The sequence below is a fragment of the Lathamus discolor genome, chromosome 12 (assembly GCF_037157495.1).
Source record: "Lathamus discolor isolate bLatDis1 chromosome 12, bLatDis1.hap1, whole genome shotgun sequence".
Taxonomy (NCBI): domain Eukaryota; kingdom Metazoa; phylum Chordata; class Aves; order Psittaciformes; family Psittacidae; genus Lathamus; species Lathamus discolor.
In genome coordinates this window covers 1,388,988-1,410,333 of record NC_088895.1, presented here as the reverse complement: position 1 = coordinate 1,410,333, position 21,346 = coordinate 1,388,988, and the positions used below count along the sequence as shown (strand labels likewise).

The 21,346-nt window shown below is 51.4% G+C and overlaps 2 protein-coding genes across 25 annotated transcripts in view; one reads left to right on the top strand and one right to left on the bottom strand.

Annotated features, from left to right (window-relative positions):
• The window catches only part of LOC136020825 (acyl-CoA dehydrogenase family member 11-like), a 17,538-nt gene extending 6,665 nt beyond the window's left edge, over positions 1-10,873 (bottom strand). For 12 of the 17 annotated variants that reach the window (XR_010615508.1, XR_010615509.1, XR_010615510.1 and 9 more), the window contains exons 1-9: positions 9,468-10,340; positions 6,840-7,072; positions 6,147-6,246; positions 5,167-5,284; positions 4,232-4,359; positions 3,972-4,121; positions 3,021-3,161; positions 1,758-1,950; positions 1,409-1,554 (exon numbers count right to left, since the gene is read on the bottom strand). Coding sequence is in view for 5 of the 17 variants with exons in the window: in XM_065692379.1 (XP_065548451.1) it covers positions 1,409-1,554; positions 1,758-1,950; positions 3,021-3,161; positions 3,972-4,121; positions 4,232-4,359; positions 5,167-5,284; positions 6,147-6,246; positions 6,840-7,072; positions 9,468-9,551 (1,293 nt within the window). In the remaining 12 variants the exon portion in view is untranslated. Of the gene's footprint in view, positions 1-1,408; positions 1,555-1,757; positions 1,951-3,020; positions 3,162-3,971; positions 4,122-4,231; positions 4,360-5,166; positions 5,285-6,146; positions 6,247-6,839; positions 7,073-7,827; positions 7,838-9,467; positions 10,341-10,409 lie in introns of those variants that run through there. The other 5 variants (XR_010615511.1, XR_010615513.1, XR_010615512.1 and 2 more) reach the window with 3 other exon arrangements.
• HORMAD2 (HORMA domain containing 2) overlaps positions 10,865-21,346 on the top strand; it is a 26,940-nt gene continuing 16,458 nt past the window's right edge. The window contains exons 1-10 of one of the 8 annotated variants that reach the window (XM_065692386.1): positions 10,865-11,068; positions 12,213-12,316; positions 12,412-12,546; positions 13,590-13,681; positions 14,549-14,693; positions 16,014-16,077; positions 17,147-17,183; positions 18,429-18,449; positions 19,177-19,203; positions 20,540-20,607. In XM_065692386.1, coding sequence (XP_065548458.1) covers positions 13,631-13,681; positions 14,549-14,693; positions 16,014-16,077; positions 17,147-17,183; positions 18,429-18,449; positions 19,177-19,203; positions 20,540-20,607 — 413 coding nt within the window. In that variant the 5' untranslated portion in view covers positions 10,865-11,068; positions 12,213-12,316; positions 12,412-12,546; positions 13,590-13,630. Of the gene's footprint in view, positions 11,225-12,212; positions 12,317-12,411; positions 12,547-13,589; positions 13,682-14,333; positions 14,492-14,548; positions 14,694-16,013; positions 16,078-17,146; positions 17,184-18,428; positions 18,450-19,176; positions 19,204-20,539; positions 20,608-21,346 lie in introns of those variants that run through there. The other 7 variants (XM_065692382.1, XM_065692383.1, XM_065692384.1 and 4 more) reach the window with 7 other exon arrangements.

Sequence of the window (21,346 nt, the reverse complement as noted above, 5' to 3'; positions counted from 1 at the left end):
GTCATGGGCACAGGCCCTGCACATTGAGAACCTTGATGGGCAACAGTAAAATAAAGTGTACTCATTTCATGTGCATCAGTAAAAAGGAAATGGGTTGGGACAGCAAAAATCCCTTTACACAGCACCAAATGATGTCCTCACTAGACAGGAGTGGGAAAGGTGCTTCCAAATGAGCCAGGCTCCTACAGAGCCCGAGAGTCTGAACACCTGGAGCTCAGTGAGAGGTTGTTCATCTCCTGTGAGTGAAGCCCTGATGCTGCTGCAGGAACCCAGCACCTTCCTGCCCAATGCAGCACGGATGCACCCTGCAGGAATCCCCCCTGCTCTGCCCTTCAGGGCCCGGCTGCCCATGGTGAGAGGGAGAAGCTGTGACCAGTGCAGGGTGAAGGTGCCAGTCTGCGCTGTCCAGACCCAGCGCAGCAGCACTGCTCCCTGCTCAGCCTGTCCCCGGCACTCCCCATGGAAGGGGAGGCAGCCAAGGGCAGCAGCAGATGCGATGGCACTTACCGGGATGTGGAGACCTCTGAAGTCGGTGCTCACTGGTCACCTCCAGTCTCACCCACAGCGTGGTCTGTGGGAGAGCAATGAGGAGCTTGCTAATGAAGACATTGCATACTTGGGGTTACTGCTGGGCAGGTGCCTGCTCTGCATCCCACTGCTGTGTTCTTTAATGCTTCCATTAAGCCGGAGGGACCCCCTCAGCTACCCCAGGGAGGTGCTCTGAGGACTGAGTAGGGGGACTGGTTCTGAGGAGTGTACGTGTAAGACTGTGCAGGCTGGTGCCTTTCCAAACTACTTCAGAGCCCACCACTGGCTCCCTTCCTCCCCCATTTCAGTGTCAGACCAAGACGCTCTTTACCAACAGCCTCTCGCTCCTGTGCTTTTGAAAGCTGAACAACTGCCCATGCTGCACCTCTGGAAGAGCAGCCAGTAGGTAAAGCCAGAGAACAGCAGATCTAAAGAGGCAGCAATGGAATTGTTTTGGCTTTCTCCATCCTGTCAGTGGGAATCAGAGTGACGCAGTGGGTAGCCCTGCTGAAGCTTCACTAGCAGGGCACGAGCAGCGTTGGGGTGGTTTTCCAGTGAAGCAGCAGAACCACAGAATGATTTTGGGGTCAGGAGGGTGACTCCTTCACAGTAAAGGTACATTTACAGAGGTACCTGTCACGAGGAGCTCTCACAATGCAAAACCTCCTCACTGCTGTGTGGAAGGCCCTGCGCTTCCTGCAGCACACGGATCCCAAACAGGCGCTGCCTGAGTTCAGTGCTATTTGCAGAGCAGGACGGGAGGACACCTCCTGAGTACCTGTCTAAGGCTTTCACCCTGGGCACGTCCCCTGCCAGCCTCAGCAGGAGCAGAAACCCCAAAGAGAGCTCTGCCACCGCGGGCGCAGCGGGCTGAGCTCACCTGCACTGAGGAGAGGAACGCGGCCATCGCCTGCCCTTGGCTCTTGCTGAGGGATCGCAGCACATCCAGGGACAGGATGTTTGTTGTTCCCTCCCATATGGACAGCACCTGTGGGTGGCAGAGCGTGAAGGAGCCACTTGGAGCCACTGCAGTAAAGAAAGGGGAACGTGAGGAACCAAAGACATGGGGCAGAGCCAAAGGGTGCCAAGGGAACCTCCAGGGATGCCTCAGCGGAAAGGGGCAGTGGTGATGGGAGCTGAGAGATGACCCCAGCAGCAGGAACAAGCTGCATCCCCTCCCTGGGGATGGCTGGGCTCAGCAGGAAGGCAGCAGGGAATTGCTGCCACACTTGGAGGAATGTGTTCTCCCTTGAGCACGTCTTCAGGGGCAGCCACGCAGCACTGGGCAGGGGAGTAGGAGGCACACAGGAGCTTCTCCTGCTTTCTTAGCAGAGCATCACGGACTATGACTGGCAAGCCTGTATCCTCCATGTAACCTTGTCCTCCAAAACTCTCCATTGCCTCAATAACCACAGCAGAAGCCTGCAAAATGCAGAGAGCTGACATGATCCATGCTGCAGACGGGGAAAGAGCAACCAGAAACCTCTCATGGCACACAGCGGTTCCTGCTGGGATGGCACTGACTGGATCCCACTGATGTGCTGAAGCAGATGCAGGAGGAGGAGCTCGGGAGTGAAGGCTGAGTAACACTGAGAGGATGGGCAGGAGCAGTCAGACCTCAGGAGAAGATCCAGAGAGATCCTGTCTCAGTACAGTCCTCTCCAGGTAAGGATAAACCTGTGGTTTCCTTGGTACCCGGTGTGTATGTCTCAAGTCCAGCAGTCTTTGTCTTCTACTCGCCTATGGTGTGTAAGCTTCTGTGCGTTTAAGCTGAGGGCAATTAGCACAGGGGCAGACCCCTGAAGTTAGAGGTTGATGCTAAGCTGTTCTCATCTATTTATTCCTGGTTAGAGGACAGATATTCCCCTTGGCTCAGTGCCCCTTCTTGGTCTTACAGCAGCCTCAGCACCATTCCTCTGTGGCCTGTGGAGTCCTTCTCACAGTGTTCTGTGGCTGTTCTGATCAGATGGCGGATCTGTGGCCTTGAGAGCAAAGAGACAAGTCTGCTGCCCAGAGTCCACCCTCGGAGCAGAGCAGTAACTGCTGCAGGCCTGCAGCTCGCAGCCATTGCTGGTATCTCCTGCTGTCACTGCCCATCCTGTTGTGTCCAGCACTCCCCTTTCCAGCTCTGTGCTTGCTCACGAGCCCCACAGCCCCGCTCCAGGTTAATCACAGAATCCCAGCCTGGTTTGTGCTGAAGGGACCTTAAAGCTCCTCCAGCCCCAACCCCTGCCACAGGCAGGGACCCCTTCCACTGGAGCAGCTTGCTCCAAGCCCCTGTGTCCAACCTGGCCTTGAGCACTGCCAGGGATGGGGCAGCCACAGCTTCTCTGGACACCCTGTGCCAGCGCCTCAGCACCCTCACAGGGAAGAGCTTCTGCCTAAGAGCTCAGCTCAGTCTCCCCTCGGGCAGGTTAAAGCCATTCCCCTTGGCCTGTCCCCACAGGCCCTTGTCCAAAGCCCACCTCCTCATCAAACTGCTCATCCCATACCCGCTTCCCAGTGTACAGTTTGGCAGCTGGTACCAGCACTCTCAGGAGAAGCTGGTCTTGCTCACTTGCCATGTTGGTTTCCGCGAGTCCAAGCAGACGAATGATGTCCATAAGGAGCAGGAATGCCCCTCGTGTCTGCACCTGCAGGCAGAGACGTGCGAGCTTCACTGGGAAGGATCTTTGACTCTGGCTCCCTCCAGCCTGGTCCATCGAGGTGCTGAGAGACCATCTCAAAGGGATGTGCAATACTTGGACATAGGCAAAATGCCACCCATGCAGACCCACAGCTCCAGAGGCAAAGAGCACTGACCAGGCAAGGCGCAAAGCCTGAGATATTAAAGGCAGTCTGGAGCTGCTGCTCTCGGATACTGCACTCTAGTACGAGGAGAGGGGCTGTGCCATTTCTCAGGCCCACCTGGTGCCTTATCAGAACTCCTATCAGGCATCCAGGGCACAACTCCACATCATTCCCAAGGGAAAGGGACATAAGACCACACATCTGATGGTCAACCTCTGAGCACCGGGATCTGCAAGGTCTCTGACAGGCTGTTTGCTAAGCAACTTCCCTGGCCAGTTGTGATTTGGGAAGCACTGGGATGTGAAGCTCTGCAGCCATAGGACTATATGGGATCTGCTCTTTCTTTCAGAGGTGCAGCATGATCAGTTCTGGGCCCTCAGAATAGTCCCTCGGCTGGGTCAGTGCAACAGGGTCAGGGAAGTGACCAGCCTGAAATTGTTTCCTTTTTCCTTCCCTCCCATCTTTTCTTGAGCTCTTTTCATCTCTGCCCCACACAGCCCCATTGGTGAAGCGTTCTGTGGGGTGACCAGCCAGCCACAGAGGTGGAGGAGAGGAACTTTTCCAGCTGGTATCACTGCCAACCTCCCCCCTGGTCCTCTGCTCTGCCATGTCAAGCCAGCCCAGTCCCAAGAGGAAGGTGGAACCTTACTTACTAGCTCTGCTTTAGCTCCATCCAGCCACAGCTCTGCCGTTGCCATCTGCCGCGTGCCCAACTTGGCTTTCAGCCTTTGCACTTGGATGTTGTTGAGCTTCCCCTCCTCATCTCGAACCTTGAGGAAGAACAGGGACAGGCCACCGGAACCCTGGGGCCATGGGAAAAGCATGCAAAGAGATTTCATTACAATGAAAGAAGGAAGAAAAAGAATGGCCCTGCTCCTTCAGCTGGCTCCACCATCAAACACGACTGCTTTACCTGGCCTTCAGCATCCACTACCCTGGCCAGGGTAAGTGTCACATCAGAATCAGCTGCAGATGTGAACCATTTGAAAGCGTAGAGACGGTATGTTCCATCTGGCTGCTTCCTGGCCACTGTCTCCGTAGCTGAAAGGAAGGAGAAGATCATCCTGGCTTTATGGGAACTCCTGTATCAATCAATGCTGATTCTCAGTTTAAGCAGCAGCTCTTGTAAGTCACCTCTTGCGATCCAGGTGGAATATGGATTAGCTGCTAATCCCTTTCATTGACCCTGGATAAGAAATGCAGCCAAGAGTTAAGTACTAGAAAGGAAATCTGCTTCACTGCAAGGCTCTCCAGCAATTGCTCCGGGCTAAGGGCTGGTGATGGCAGTGCTCTGTAAGCAGAACACACCACGATGAATAACCCAATGCTTCCATGTCTTTAGGAGTTACCACAGCCCAGTACAACAAAGGGTGCTACGGAATCAGCAGTCCTGCCATGATGCACACCATTCACTCCACAGCTGACCCTTTCACTTCTTCACCAGGAAACCAACTGCGGCTTCAGCAGATGCAGGTGAGGCCCCTTCCACGTTTCTGTCCGGAGGTCTGTGGTTTCCTGGCCCATCGCAGTATTGCTAGCATTTAAAGCTGAAGGCCAAGAATGCTTTCTCAGTCACAGCTGGGATGGGTCTGGCTGGTTCAAGGTTTAGATTATAGGGCTAGATAGGAGTGTGTTATCTGTGCAAGGAACACAGCTCTGCACCTGCCTGTGTGCTGCATGCAGATTAGGCCTTTTCCTGGTTAAAAAGCAGAGCTATGCAGAGGATGTGGATGACTTTTGCTCAAGTTTCCCAAACCAGCCACATGGCTTTATAAGTACCCCATTTTCTCAGTCCTTGCTCACACATCTGGCTGCTGCTGCAGCTGCTTCCCACCTTGGAACACATACCAACATCAGAGCCTCCCCTGCGCTCTGTCATCCACTGGCCAGAGGTCCAGAACTTCTTGGGGTCACGGGATGTCAGATGGCCAAAAGCATTTTTCAGAGATCCAGGAATACCCAGTGACTGTTTTGGGGGAAGGAAGAGGAACTTAGGATGATGATAACACAGTAGATGAAATTAGGCAGTTGCTTTCAAAGCCACTTTCAAAGCGTCCTAGGCTCCAAGTGGATCGTCTGCAAGCAGGCGAGAGTGTCCTGCACTGCAGCACATCTGTACCTGCTGCTGCAAGCCTGAACCTGCCCAGCTCCTGCACGGCTGCTGGAGCACTGTGCACACAGAAGGTGCTCACTTGTATTGCAACCCTGGGGTTTCTGCAGTGCTAGACATCTGGACAGAGAGCTCTGAGAACAGTGCCAGGTGTCAGCACGTGTTCATAGACAATGGGTGTCAGCAGCACCCAAAGAGCTGAAGGAAAGAGGTCACTGCATTATGCTTTTGACCTTTTATTGAGTGTAAATGACCAGGGCTAGCTCCTGAAGGGCTAGCTCTTCTCTGCATGGACACAGAGCAAAGGGTGCTGCCAAGATGCAGAGGCAAATATTCAGACAGTGACAAGTCTTGCTAGGTTGGTTTATTTACATCAGGTATGGATCTGGCCCAGATACTGAACTGCAGCTCCACACCAGGAACAGGAAAACAGTCTCACAATAAGCACATGGGACACTTTCCCAGCTACCTGCAGTGCCACATGTGCAGCAAAGGCTTTATTGTACACAGTGCTGCAGGTAAACAGAAAAGCTGGGCACAAAGACTCTGTAACTAAAGGAGAAAGGCAGTGGGAGATGGAGCTGAGTCACAGAGCAAGGGAGGGCTGTGCCCAGAGCCAGATGGCAGATGAGCTCTGCTCCATCCTTGGCCAGTGCTCCAGTCTAACCAGCACTGCCAGGACGTGGGCTGGGCCCTCAGAGCCCAGCTGAGCTCATACCTCAATGACTTTGGCTGCCCCATCTGTCATGGCCAGTGGACAGTTGAATCTTCCAGAGGAGCTTGAGAACAAGTAGAGTTTGACAGCCTGATGCAGGCGGCTATAGGAAAGAGAGTGAGGGGAAACAGACGGATTAGGCAGCAGTGCCACAGCAGGAGGATAAAACATCTTGATGTGAAGAGAGGAACAAAATACAGCCAAAGCAGGTGAGAATCAGACTGCACATTTCCAAAAGGGCAAAACCTGCTTCCTCCAGAAGAAGAGCAGCAGTTTCTCAGTCCCAGAGGGATGGGCAGTGCAAGGCTGGCTGGGAGGCACCTTATGCCAGGCAGGGCACGTAAAGTGCAGCTTTTAGAAGTCAGAAATGTGGGTCTGTCTCCAGAGGCTGGAACACAGCAAAACTTCAAGTCAAATCCTAGCTCTTTAGCTGTGATACAACTAATGCACGTAAAGCTGGCGCAGTGCAGATTGCCAGGCCCCTGGAACAGGAAAGTGACATCAAAGAATATTATGAGCAACTGTAGGCCATTAGTGACAGCTTCTCATCACTGATGTGGAACACTGCAGCAGACAGACACTGCTGTTCAGTGCAGCAGTAGGTGTGCTTTTGTCCGTGCTTCATCTGGTACCTGTTATACAACTGATTATACCTCACTGAGAATACCATCAAGTCATTCCCATTCTCCCAGTTACCTCCAGTTGGAGTATCTTCTCTTGTAGTCCTCAGCAACCAGCCCCTCTTCTGCTGCAATCTCCTTCATCCTCCTCCAGGCTGAGCAGGTGACAACATGACCCACACGCCATCCCCAAGCATCATACTGCCGGAGCACCGGCCGCTTCAGCTCGCATTCCCAGCCCAAGGCTCTGATCTGCGTCAGCAGGAGGTTCCCGAATCTCTCCAGGTCCTGATCCACCTCCTGCAGTACCTGTGAACAGCAAGAAGAGCCCTTCAGCAGGCTCCTGGAAGGCAAGGAGCCTCATCCCAGCTGGAACGGCAGAGCACTGACTGTCCTGTCCTCTGGGACTAGCGGTCTCTTACCACTGAACCCTCCCATGACTCCAGCAATGCGGCAGGGCAGCCTGTCCCTCAGCCGCTGCTGGCACAGCCCCGCGCAGTTGTCACTTTTCCCCATTTTTTCAAGTTACTTTTGGCAGCATCTCTGGCTTCTACAGGAGACAGAAGAGCTTTTGTATCAGGGCTGAAAGTGACACAGATGCACATGGGCAGGGGGGTTGGATGAGACGATCTCCAGAGGTCCTTCCAACCTCAGCCACTCTGTGATTTACTGCTGGAGGAGAATGCCAGGGGGAGAGCTGCCAAAACCAGAAAGCCTCATCTGTGTAGGAAAGCTTCCACTGGGCTCAGGAGATACCTGCCTAGCAGATTAGAATAGGAGGGATGGAGCAATCATTTGAGCCCCAGCCTGGCGCCAAGGGTGTCTAGATTCAAATTTCCATCCTGCATCCCCCCTCCTGAATGGCCCTGGATGAGGATTCACATACCCAGTCTCAGTCAGGCTTAGCTGACTTGGACAGGGGGTTCAGGGAGGTTGTGAGTGCTCCATCCCTGGTGGTGTTCAAGGCCAGGTTGGATGAAGCCTTGTGTGGGATGGTTTAGTGTGAGGTGTCCCTGTCCAAGGCAGGGGGGTTGGAACTGGGTGATCTTGAGGTCCTTTCCAACCCTAACTATTCTATGACAGAGCGGTGTGTCTGTAGTTAACAGAGGGAAACTGGCACCCGCAGAGCAGGGGTTCATTCCAACCCTCCTCAACACTTATTTCAAGGTGACAGGAACTGCGTTCTGCAAGTGCTCTTCACTGCTGTGGCCAAAGCCAAGGAATGCTGCCGAGGCTTCACTAACCTCACTTACAGAGGATTCAAATCAGGCCAGGTGGGCCCAACTTCCAGCACTGCTGGACCTCCATCAGCACAAATACACCCAAAGCTGTGGTGGGGGTCAGAGGGGCACTGATCTACACTTGCTTTCATCAGAGGAATGTTTTGCTGTTCACCAAGAGATGCTCGGTTCCTCCCCATAGAACAATTATGGAGGTGAGTGCTGTAGTTGCTGTACCCAAAGTAGTGCAGTTATAAAACACACTAATTTGCTGGTGATGAAATACAAACACTGCTTCTTCCTCTCCTGTTTCTCCCGTATTGACTTTTCATTAAGCTCCATCCCATAGGATTGATTTGTTCATGGCTGTGCCATTCAGTGTGTGTAACGAGGATCACCACACACTGTCCAGTTACTCCTCTGGAAGTCTCCATCCTCAGACCAGTTTTCCTTCAGGTGAATGGTGAAATGGTGTTAAAAATCACAAAAGAAGCCAAATCCACACGTGAGAGCCCTGTCAACTGGCACAGCTCACACTGCACCCGTCTGCTGTCAGCGGAGCTCAGCTGGGACCAGTGTATGCCTCCAGTGCCTGGCACCTTGACAGCAATCCGAAGGTTGTTCTACAGGCACAACCTCCCAGTACAAGGGTCATGAATTTTGCTGATCCCTGAAGCACACAAACCTTTGAACTGCTTTTCTATGGGCAGAAGAATGACTCTACCATGCAGGTCTCTCGGTCAGCACACCACAGAGAGCCCAAACTGCAACAGCTCCTTCACCTCATCCATGGTTTCTAACCCCCCCTGACCGCCCCAGCTGGGAGCTCACCCCTGACCCTCACAAACCAAGTGCTGCCCAAGTGAATGTGTTTGTTTCTGAGCACAGAACAATGTCAGAGCTCCTATGGTGGTGATTGCTGAATGTGACACACAGCAGCCTGTGCACTCCAAAACACCTGCACCAGGGTACGGAGAGGACATCTGTAAATCCTGGATGTCCCTGGGATGAGCGTATGCGAAACGTGCATGTTATTGCGTATTGACAGTACAAACCTTTCTGTTAAAGGCTGTATTTTCAGAAGGATCAAAGAGCAAGAGCTCAAAACAATACCCAGAAAAAGCAGGTGCTTTGTTCTCCAGAAATCATCCTCACATTGCTCCATTCATTCTGTGTTCACCACTGAACACAAAGGAACCTACCCCAGCGTGGTGCCTGCTTCAGTGGGACACGCAGAGCTTCATCTGCCGCTGCTCTCCTGGAGAGGAAGGTGTTGACATGGAGAGCTCGCTCCGGGGCTGCAGGCAAGCGGGTGCTGCATGAAGCAGAGCCTGAGCTCTGCCTTTCAGCAGTGAGGCAACACTGCCCCGCTGGGACGGAGCACAGGAACGAAGGGACGGGCTGCTGATCCCCAGGGGGATTTTGCAGCTGCCTTGGGAAGGAGCTAAGAGCAGCTCTTGGCTCTGGTGAAAGACAGCACTGACCCTTTTATTCTTTGGGAGATCTGAATCGTGCTTCTTCCAAAGGTGCAGAGATGGAGCAAGGTCTTCATGGTTGCCCAAAGGCATCCTCCTTTCTGGTCTTCTCTTCTGGCAAGAAGGCCACAGTGGTGCTTATGGGGGCCTCACCCCTACCTTTTGAGATGGCTGTGACAAAAGCAAGCTCCCAGCGCTGCCACCACACTCTGCAGGGCCTCACAGACCAGGAGAGCAAGGAGAGCATCGCTGAAAGCCAGGTTCTGCCCTCAACACCCAGTGGCTTTACAGGTCATTGTATTGCTTCTGCTGGTGTAAATCATGGAGGGAGGTCACACTCTGCTCTGAGACAGCAGAGCACAGCCAGTGAGATGAGCTGCCCCCTCCCAGGGGTTCCTGTAGGCCTGGACCTCACGGAGCACAGACCCACAGCTCAGGGTCTCACCCACCTCTCCACACCCCTGCAGTAAGTACAGAGCCTTCTCTGGATGAAAATCAGCCCTGAAAAGCCAACGACCTGTGCTGAGAAAAGCAAACCCCGATGGCCTTTGCAGCCTCTTGAACACCCAGCTGAGAAGAGCCCCGTTCCTTCGGGAAGAAACGTCCTTAAAAGCCCCTCTTCCCTGGGGGAGAGGAGAGGATGCGCATAGCAGAGTTTGGAAGCAGGGCAGCTTTCTCCCTTGCTCTGAAATGTCTTTCTCCAGGCCATCAGGCAACAAATGACGATCCCAAAACAACACGTATTACAACACCCAGGACCCCCCTCAGCCCCTTCTGTTCATGTCCTGGCAGTATTTTTCACCCCTTTACTGGGTGAAAGCGAACAAGTTTTAGAGAAGGCTGATAAATTCCCCCCAGCTCCATGCTGGAAGGCACAACAGGGCCAAGAGACACGTTCAGTTCCCAGCCTCAGCCAGCGACCTGGGCTGCGCACAGCGGCGCGCTCCAGACCTCGGCAGGAAGTGTGTCCGCAGGTAACCCCGCAGCAAAGCATCTTCCAGGTACTGGTTCCCGGTCTTGGGCTGCTCATGGAAGAGGGCCTCCATTCCTCCCCTTGCAAGGGGCATTTCCAGGTCTCCCACACGCGTTCCTCCTGCACGCCGACATGCTGCCTGTGCTCGCGCTGACTCCTCTGTCACTCGGTGCTTGGCACCTCTCCACGAGGCAGGATGTGACCTGGCTGCCATGGAGCACTGGATCTCCACCAGGGTAGATGGGAGGTGAACACGAGCCTGCAAAGCCCCGAGTGTGCCCCGGCCATCGCCTCCAGCCCCTTCCTCGCCGGGCAGCAGCACCACGGCTCCAGTGTCCTCAGGTTGTTCTTGAACATCAATGGTGTCTTCCCCCCTCCCTCGGGGAGGAGCTTTCCTGCAGCTGTTCCCAATGGAACCAGGGAAAAGGTCTTTGGAAAGACATCAGACAGGGCCTGGAAAACGCTCCGGAAACGCCGTGTCCTGCCCTGCCAGCTGGGCAAACCATCACCGGCATTCCAGGGGGGAAGTGGGCAGCATCCCCCCGGATTGCTTGGGATGGCAGCGGGGTAGAGATGAGAACAAACCACATTTCCTCATCCGAAGGATAACGAAATGCCTGGAAACGGGGCAGAATGGGTGAGCCAGGTTATCCTGTACATCGGAGACTGGGGAGAGCGCGGCATTCCAGCACCTTTGTGAGTGGGCCCACAGCAAACCTGGAGAGGGGCTTTGGGCAAGGGCCTGTAGGGACAGGCCAAGGGAATGGCTTGAACCTGCCCGAGGGGAGCTGAGGTGAGTCCTGTGGCAGGAGCTCTCCGTCGTTACAATGGAACTGAGCGGTGGTGAAAAGGCTCCGGGGCACACAAAGCAGCTCCTGATGCCGTTGCTTTGGCTTGGGATGACACCAGGAGCCTCCCCTGCCCCGCGGCAGTACCAGAACCTCCCAAGGACGTGCCTGCTGCCTTTGAATGCCGCAAGCCCTGCTCCTGGCGGGGTGAGCCGGGACCACGGCCGGGGACGGCTCGGAAGCGGCCCCAAAGCCCCTGCAGCCCCGGGCACGGCCCCTTCCCCGGCAGCGCTCGCCCCGAGCCCTCACTCACAGCACGCGAGGCTCCGCAGGGGCCGGGCCTCGCCTGCCCCGCCCGCCGCCGGCCGGGGCCGGTTCCGCCCTCGGGGCCGCGCGGGTCCGAGGCGGGGCCGCGCTCAGGTACTCGGGCCCGGCCGGGCCGAGCGGGGGGAGGCGGGGCCGGGCCTCGGGAGGCCCCGAGCGCCGGGGGGCGGCGGGTGAGGGGCAGGACCCGGCCCCGGTGCCGGCCTCGCGTGGGGCCTGGGCCTCCCCTCATTGAGAGCACAGAAGGGTTCCAAAGGGGCCCTTGGGGCCGTGGCGGCCGTTTCGGGGCCTCCTGCAGCCTCCTCGCAGCCCAGGCGTGAGGGTGCTGAGGCGCTGGCCCAGGGTGCCCAGAGAAGCTGTGGCTGCCCCATCCCTGGCAGTGCTCAAGGCCAGGTTGGACACAGGGGCTTGGAGCAAGCTGCTCCAGTGGAAGGGGTCCCTGCCCGTGGCAGGGGTTGGGGCTGGAGGAGCTTTAAGGCCCCTTCGCCCAGAGCACCGCATGGATCACGGTGATCAGGGGCAGCCCCTGTGCGGGTGCAGGGCTGAGGGGGTCCCCAGGGAATGGGGGTTTTGGGGTGCAGGGAAGAGGTTCAGTTTCTCCCCCTTCACTCGGGTTTCCTGACCCTCATGGATGAGCGCTGGCTGTGGGGAACCTCTTCCCTCTCGCAGCCTGGGAGCAAGCAAGGTTTGGTCAAGGAGAGACGGTGCCGTTGGAGCCTTGGAGGATTCCCTGTGCCGAGACAGCCCGGCTGGAGCAGATAAGCTCAGTGCAGGTGATGTTCCCTTGGCACAATAAATCAATCCTGAGTGTGGTATCTTGTTGGGAACATGTTTTCTTATCTGCCTCACTTAAATAACCTTTATTTAGGGAATAACCTCACGTTGGAATAGTGCCTTTGTCTGCTGTTGATGCATTCCAGTCGCGTCCACAGTGCGCAGCCAATCGCAAGTACAAAAAGAAGACTCCTTCCCTCCAGTCTTTAACATATGCAGCACTTTGCAGGTGTGTGTTTGTTGGGATGCGCTTCTGTAGCTGCACTCTCTCCTCCTCACTAAATGAAGGGCTAAATTTAGCATGAAAGCTGTCAACATGTTCCAATCAACATGTCTTAATGACTGCCAACAAATGGAAATGAGCCTGGCATGGAAAGAAGCTGAGGAGGTACAAATGCAGAGCAAGATGAGCTCAGCTGTGTTGAGGCAAGGCTGCTGTGGGTCAGGGTTTCAATCGACCCGCCCTGTTTGTGCTGGTCTTTTCATTGTGAGGAGAAATGTGGACCCGGCAACACCCCTGCTTGCGGGGTTCCCTTTCACTGCATGTCCCCATGAGCAGCTGGGTGTTGGGATCTCCCCACAAGCCGTTTTTTCCCTCCCGGTTAGCACAGTTTTAACAACGTCCATGGAAGTTTTTAACCGATCTGTCAGCTGGTGCAAAGTCAAGCACCTCACCGGGGTGCCCAGCATGTACAGTCCATGTTACTGCCTTAGTCGGTCTGCTTTCCATCCTTGTGGAAAGAGCATTTTCCTCTTTAATCCAGGCTTGTCCAACAGGGCCCGCTCTCATTGAAACAATGTGGGCTTTCTTCTCTTTGTGTTTCTCCTTTCCCCTTCAAGGTGTCCCAGAAGCATCATTCCTTTATTCCAGCCAGGACCGATGTTCGTGCATTTCCTGCTTACCCTTGCTAAAATGTTGGCTTCTCTTGGCAGGCTTCCAGTTCTTTCACATTCACCCTTCACACTACTTAATGGTTGTAGGAATTAACATTTGTGGTTTGGAATATGAGGAATGCGTTTTGAAGTGCACCAGCTGACAGTCATGGGCCTGAATTTCAACTACTATTGATCCTTTCACCGTAAATAGGGAGTTTTCTTGCTGTGCAGCCTCTCAGGCAGTGCTGTGCTGTATCCTTGGTTGGTTTTGCTTTACCTGTCCTGGCTGACAGTTTGCTTTGAGACCTGAATAAGCTGAAGAATCTCAGTTTAAGGAAGATGTGAAATAGCAATGACTGTATTTTCCAGGTATCTCCTATCTTCTCTTCCTTTCAGGTTATAATTACAAGCGGAAGACAGGTCTTTAAATATATCAAATGGCTACTCATCAGCTGTTACAGACTAGGCAAAAGAAGAAGTCCTCTAAGGTAAAAACCCTGAAACGTGATGGTCCTGTGAACCTCAGCTCTCTGTTTTGGACCTGGCATGTCTGTGCCTAGTGAGGTGCTGAACACTTCCTGTTGCCTGCCCTGTTCTTGGTTGGATTATTTCCAGTTTAGTGAGTCCAGAAAGATACAGCATGGGGCTTTGACATGTATTTGCCTAAGAAATGTAAGCTCATGAGGTGTGCACAGAGCTTTATCAGCAGGAAGAAAAGTAACAAACTCATAGAGGAACTAAATTGAGTATACTTTCCACTGAGATTGTTCATGCTGAAGTCACACAGTGTTTGGTATTTACAGCAGCTCCAGTCCCAGACATGTTCTGTTTATAGCTCTGAGCTAAAATTGTTCTGAAAACTGGGTCTGCCTCCAGTGCTGACAGGCTCTGCTTGCTGCCAGGTCTCCGGAGAAGCTGTGGCAGGCAGTGAACTTGGGCACAGCAGTGCGTGCCACACCATCACAAGCACTTGTTTGGCTCCAGAATGAACTGGGGAGAGCTGAGCTGCCAGAAAACTACACACTGGTGTTTCTAGGGGCGGTTGTCTCTTCAGTGCCAGGATTGGTGCAGTAGGGGGTGGAAATGGTCAGCTGTGATAAAAGAGGAGGAAATGACCCACCAGTGCGGTCTGCACCTGAATAAATCATGTCAGATCTGTAGATAATTATCTTTAAAACTCCTAATCCCACCCATGTTAGACAGGAGCCTTCCCTGTGTAGTACGAAGACCAGAGAAATGTGAACATTACATTTCCAAGTCACCCTCTTTTTCCACCTGCCAAAAGTTTGTTTCTAAAGGTAATGCCTGTGTTACTAAAATGGTGCTGGTTTGGGCTTTGCCCTTCTCTTTTTCAGGAATCAGTATTGTTCCCCAACAAGATTGCTACTGAGCAGCAGTCGGTGGTGCTGGTGAAGAGGCTCCTGGCCATCTCTGTGTCCTGTATAACCTACATGAGAGGGCTCTTCCCTGAGAGCTCGTACGGAACTCGATACTTGGATGGTAACGCATTCACTTGATGCTGAATTCTTATTTCTGCTTGCTGTGTTTTAGCTATAATCTGCTCTACATGTAAGCTTCCAGCTGCTCAGAGGTGTAGGAGTTCAGTTTATTAGGAAGTCAGCAACCAGGGCTCCTCAGGTGCGGGTACAGACAGCGCTTCTGTGTAAGATAGGCAGTGTCGAAGACAACCAAGGGCTGTTGGCAGGTGCTGGTTCTTCTGTTAGTGATTTATTTGGTCTGTAATAGCCCCTCAGCATTGCCAGCCCCGTGAATCAGGTCTCAGAGTCAGGAGTCACTTTAAAAGCAGTCAGTTTTTAAAAATTAACTCTGGTTGGTGTGGTTTATTTCCCTTTGGAGTTTTGAGCCTTTCAGGTTCCTATTTTCAGCTTTCCTTGCGAGACTGGAAGTACATTTGTTTGTTTTATTGTGATGGGCTTTATTCTTCTGCGAAAACTGTCTCACATAGTCACACGTGCTTTGGGAATCAGAGCTTTAAGAAAACAAAAAGAACCTTAAGAACCAGAGTGTTGTCATAGGATCACAGGAATTAGTGATGCTTTGATTCATCAACATCCTCGTGCTCATTCGAGATGTGGTAGTAGGGTGTGAAATCTCTCACTGCATTCCAGTCAACTCCCTTATGGAGTTAGGTGGCCTGAAACATGGTCACCTGTACTTGGTGGACTTGGTTGAGGGCACAGGAAGTCCCAGATTGGCTCTTGATCACCTAACCCTTTGTCATTGGATGTCAGGTCTTTCAAGTGCCTTTTTGATCAAGGCTGTGAACACTTGGCCTGCTCCTGCCTCTGAGGGCTCCTTGGCTGAACCCAAAGATGTTAATTCACCTTTTCAGTGGTAGGATGGGTTTCTTCTGGCTATTCCAAATGCTTGAAAACAGAGGTGGAAGGAGCTGTGTGGAAAAGCTTAACAAGAAGCAGTTTATTCTGAGCACAGTCCTCCACCGCATACGGATGTTGGCGAAAGCCAAATGCAGACTTAAAGGTGTTGTTAGGGAATGGCAGAATAGGTGGGAGTGGAGAAGAGGAGGGAGAAGATTTGGAAGCTGCTGGGGTTCTGAAATGAAGCTGTAGCTGTGGGAGAGCCCAGAGCGTCTGAGGAAAGTTTTCATATTTGAAAATGCAGCAATAAGCATGTGTCTGCCCACCTGGGACTTAGTGGCAAACCAACGTTTGTGCTCCGGAAGGATCTCTAGATAAAGCGTTTTATCCAAAAAAGGGAGGATGACTGCCTTTGGTTCAGTGTTGTTTGCCCCAGAGCTGTGATAAGGACTCTGACTATGTGCTAAATCTGGTTTTGCAGACCTCTGTCTAAAAATTCTGCGAGAAGATAAAAGCTGTCTGGGATCACTGCAGATAGTCAAGTGGTGAGTGAGTAACAGCGAAACCAAGACAAGGTTGTGCTGAATAGCAAGACCTCAAGCCCTCGTGGTCTTCTTCTTCCTGAATTTGAGAGCCCTGAGCCAAGCAGCACTATTGACTCTGCCAGTGCTGCAACTCCCAGTGTGCAGCCTGTGTACTTAAGCCAGAATTAGCTGCCCAAGACCATGTGAGTTCAAGGTCTGTTGAGGTGTTGGCTGTAGTGAGGTCATGGTCAGGCCCCAGAGCGCACGTGGGCAGTGTAAGCACTGAGAGAGGGTGACAAAAATCATGAGGTTGAGTCTGTTTGATTTAGTCTTTTCTAGCTTCACTTATACAGGGATTCTTGTAGCTTGGGTTTTAGTATGTACAGTATTATATCTGCCTGGAATTGTGTGTCTAAGTGCCCTACAGCTCATGTCCCTGCCTGTGGCAAGAGGTTGGAACTGAGTGAGCTTTAATGTCCCTTCCAACCCAAAGCAGTCTGATTCTATTTCAGAGTTGGCATGTTCCCAACAAGCAGAATCTGACTTTGACGTGCTAAGGAGACACCTAGCTGCACATCACTTGACTCAGAGAGTAAATATCTCACCATTGCCAGCTCAAACGATATTTACTACTTTGAGAGAATCCATAGCTGTAAGCTATGCATCAGATAGCAGGACTTTACAAGAACAGACGTGTCAGGCTGTGTTCAGATGGGAGTTCCAGCCAAGCTCTGTACAAGGCTGATGGGAAAAGAGCCATCAAAGGTCAGGCTGGGAGCTGGAACAGAGCACTGAGCATAGGGTCACCAGCCCCAGCCTTACCCTTCCAATCCTTGTCTTTGCTGGGACGTAAGTGGCCTCTAGGCTGACAGGGTACTGTCCTGAAGTATGGCAATGCACAGATGCAGGTGGGAGGACAGTGCCTTTAGCATGATTGACCTGAAAAGGACTTTACAGGCCCAAAATGTTACTGTCTTGTCCTAATTCCAGAAAACAAAAAGCACTTTAAACTGTGTTTAATGAGTGTGTGTTTGCAGATCAGGAGCTATCTATTTTGCTGGTTAGTGTTAATGTGTTTCTTCCCTGGCAGGATCCAAGGCTGTTTTGATGCTTTGGAGAGGCAATATGTAAGTTTTCTTCCCATTTTATACAGGATTTTCCTGTTTCTTAATGAAGTCTGGTCAAAGCTTTCTTTCCATTCATGGTTTATAGTTTTGCAGTGATCTTGCATGGACACAACACTCCTTTACAGCTGTGGGATGGGGGGGGAGGCCCTGCCCTGAGTGTATACATGTGAGGTTTGGAATTTTATTCCTTGAGTCCAAGTACTGAATGCTGCTGCTCCCTAGGCTTGTCTGTGGTGTGTGAATTCATTTGTAGCCTGAAATGGATTTCCCTTAGTTCTGTGTTCTACATTTGCATTCTGTAATGCATTGGTAGAGACACTGCCTCTCAGAAGTGAGATCTTGAGAGAGGTTATTGTGTGCTTCTGCCTTCCTTCATTTCCTTTCCCCAAGTCTTTTCCCTTCTTCTCATCTTCTGAAACCCTCCTGGCTTTTCTCTTGAGTTCAGAATTCATTACTGGTTTTGGAAAGTAATTCATCAAGTCAAGTATGTAACTGGTTCCAGGGCAAAACCAGCCAGTAAATCATCATATTCCTTGCTGATTCTCACATAAAAAATGCTCTGCACAGGAAAAAGCACCAACTGTTGTCATCTCTGTCAGCACTGCTCATCAAACCACCTCTCATCTCGATGAGATGAAGTGGTGTTGGTTTTGGCACTGATGATCAGATGGGCTCTTGCACATCAGTACAAGTGTCAACATGCATAAGATAATTCAACATGTTGTGAACTCAGTTTATTACTTCCTGACAGCTCCTGGGGATATTTAGGTCTTTGCTATTTCTGAGACACAAATTAATTGTTATTTGACAAGGATTAAGGGGAAAAATGGAGCTGCTTAATGCATGTTGTAAAATTGTTTTTGAGAGTACTACATTTCCTTGCTGTAGGATTCACCAAATACCTTTGGAAAGTTTCATAGCAGAGATCAAATATTAGTCTTCAGTAGGATAGACGCTCTTGTAAGAGAGTTTCAAATCAGTGTGGCCTTTGGAGACATGTTTCAAAGGAGTCCCAAGGGGAAAGTCTGGAGCCTGCAGTTGTTTCCTCGGGAAATGGCAAGTAAAGCCAAAGCAAACTGGCCACTAGGTGTTGCTGATGCTGTGCTGTGGAGAATCTGTCTTCTAACTCCCACTTTGTTGATTGTGTCTGTTCCTTCTCTGTCTGCAGACACTTAGATTTTGCCTTTCTTTTCCTTGCCCAGTAAGCTTAGGTTTTGATTCTTTGTTCTGTTTTTCCCTCCTTAGTTGCACACTGCTGTCCTCGCAGTAAGTAAACTGGTTTTCTTCTCCCCTCTGCTTGTAAGAGATATGGAGTCAAGGTTGTGTCAACCCTCTTGTGCCTTTTTTAAGGGGCAGTCAGCATGTATGTGGTTTGTAACAGAGCGTTGACCTGTCTGGAATATGGTAAATATGAATTCCCAGGCTGCATGGGAGTATCTTTCTCAGTATGTCATACTCCTGACCGATGCCTCACATGCATCCTTAAACTCCTAGAAGCACTTCCATGTGCTTCATATCACTGCTTCCTTTAAACTCTTGCCTCTGGCCTTGGAAGCTGCTGTGTCTTCTCCATTCCCCCTTGCAGAAGAGTCCTCCTTATTAATCTGATCCCCAAGAAACCACACACACACTGTTGGTGGTTTTGTAGTGAGTCTTTTGCCCTTGGTAAAGCCCCAAGAGCTGTGCTATGCACCTCTTCCGTGCATAATCTGAGTAGCTCCATCTCAGGCATCAAGAGTTGCCTGTGAGGGTTGGAATGGGAATTCACCTCATTCCTCCACAATTACACAGATGAGTGTCTTCTACCTGTCTTTGAAGTGGTAAGTGCTGGCTGCTGATAGAGGGAAGCTGTTGCTCAGCCATTCCTTTCCCTGATCCCACGCTGAAGATAGTGCAATCTCTGCTGTAAAATGAAAAATATCATTGTTTAGGCACTTCGCACTGGGTCAAGCTATCTGAGGGGAGAATGGCCTCACTGTGCTTTCTTCCACAGATTTACACCAATCCCAAGGAACCGGAGGTAAGAAAGAGTCTTAATTAATCTTTGAGGCAACTGAAGGCATGGGTGAGTAGATTTGTATTCAGAGTGGCCTTGTAGGCCTCAGTTCTACCCTGACGTAGCTGCCTGGTGACCCCGTTTCTCTTCTTCTGCCTTCACTGCAGAGCAACAGCTCAGTGAGCTGGACTGTGATCAAACACTCCTACTGGGCACGAGGCTGTGGGCCCGTCTGGGCCTCAGGCAGGGATGTTAACAGGCAGCTAATGGGCATGTTCCCAGGTTTGGTTTTCTTTCCCAAAGAAGAGAAGAAATGGGAAGTTCCAAAGAATTCTTTTATGAACCATCCTTTTAAGAGCAGTGCTGAAAAGACAGCTGGTTTTTCATGGAGAGGGGTTTAGGACTGAAGTTCTGCATCATTTCAGACCTGGGCTGCATGTGTTGGTGGTGCCTATCCTTGTCCTTTCAGTTTTTCCTGTAGTGGTTCCATTTTATCCACATCTGGCTAGTGCAGGAACTGGGCAGTGTGATCTAGAAGTGATCTCCACAGCACCGCAGAGAGGAGCAGCAGAATCTTTGCTCCCCTGAGGACAGTTCTGCTGTGTCCCACCTCAGCATGTGGGGAGGGAGCAAGAGTTTAGTCTGTCCCAAGGCTGGATTTGTAAGGAAGGCTCAGAGTTAAGGGCTCAGCTGAGCTCCTACAAATCGACCTCACTGCCTGTGGAAAAAGTGGATTATAGGCATGGAATTGGACTACAATAGACCATTTCTCTTGTGGTGAAGTTGTCTGTTATTCCTCATTATTCTCTAAAATCAGAGCAAACCATTTCCTTTTAACTGGAAAATCATCAAGGGTTTTTTTTTTTATCTCCCTCAGAAAGACCAGGGAAATTCAGCAACTTTTGCCCATTCAATATTGTTTGTATTTCCCAGTAGGAAGAATCCTTCAGGCCCTTGTTTTCCTGAGCCAGGCTTCCTTGTAATTGCATCACCCACGGAGCTCACAGTCCTTCCTTTAGTAAGGGGGGATGGAGAGATGTGTTGATGGTTGGCTGCCCTGGGGGCTGGTTAGAGATTTCGGCTGGGGAGTCAGGGCACAGAGGAAGTGGAAGGAGGAGGCAGGACGTTTGTCAGTTTGGGGTGACTTTTTCAGTGCTAGGTAAGAAGTTGCTGCTAAGAAAATGTGCCAAAGCCTCTGCAAGGAATAATAGAGTTAATGCTGTCGTCACATCACTTAGTTAATGGTGTGCTCTGGCCTGAAGCCGTCAAAGTTCACTGCTAAGGTTAGGCCACATCTTTATACTTGCTACAGTAACAGATGACCTATATTTTCTTTTCCCCTCTTTTGCTATATCTGTAGACAGTGACTGAACTGTACCAGTTCAAATTCAAGTACAAAAAGGAAGTGCCCCAGATGGACATCATCAGGTAATGCTTTGGGTTTATTTCTCAGAAATAAAACCGTGCTCTTGAAGCACAAGGGAGAAACTGCACTTTATGATGAGAGCATGTCTGAGTGCCTGAGCAGCTGTAAATACTATCAGAGGGGGTTCACCCTACAGGGTATGAACTCCTGAGCTGATGAGCAGAAACACTGCAACATAGTGCCCCAGAACTGAATTAAGGACAGCTGATAGAACTGGCGCCTTATCAGGGAAGTGATGCAGAAACCAGCTCAGTTGTTGAGCTTGCTACTGCCTCAGCAAGTGTTCTGCCACTTCCACCAGGCAGCCTGGTGTGTTCAGATGCAGCTTTTCCAGGTTTGCTCTCTTTTCACTATGACCCTGCACCTAGGACTGCTTTTCCTTGGGCATTTGCCTATGTGTCTTCTGCTTGAGCAGTCTTGCGTGGGTGACCTGAGAGAACTTTCACTCGATGCTGCACACTGTGCGGCAGGAAGCAGCAGGGTTTTGCATCTTTTGGGCTCTCTCTGTCTGTTAGATATTTTAAAGCTGTGCTTAGTAGGCCGTAATCTGTGTAGTTGCAAATAAATACTGTCAGAGGCCGTTGGCTGTAACCAAAGCAAAGAAAAAGAGTTAACCCTTTTTGAGTTTGCTTCTGCAGTTGCTATAGAAAGATGGAGGTTTGGGCCTTGGAAGCCGCCTGTGCAGCAAGAGAGCTCTGCTACCTTGTGTGCTCCTCAGGAAGCTCCTCCACAATGCTTCAG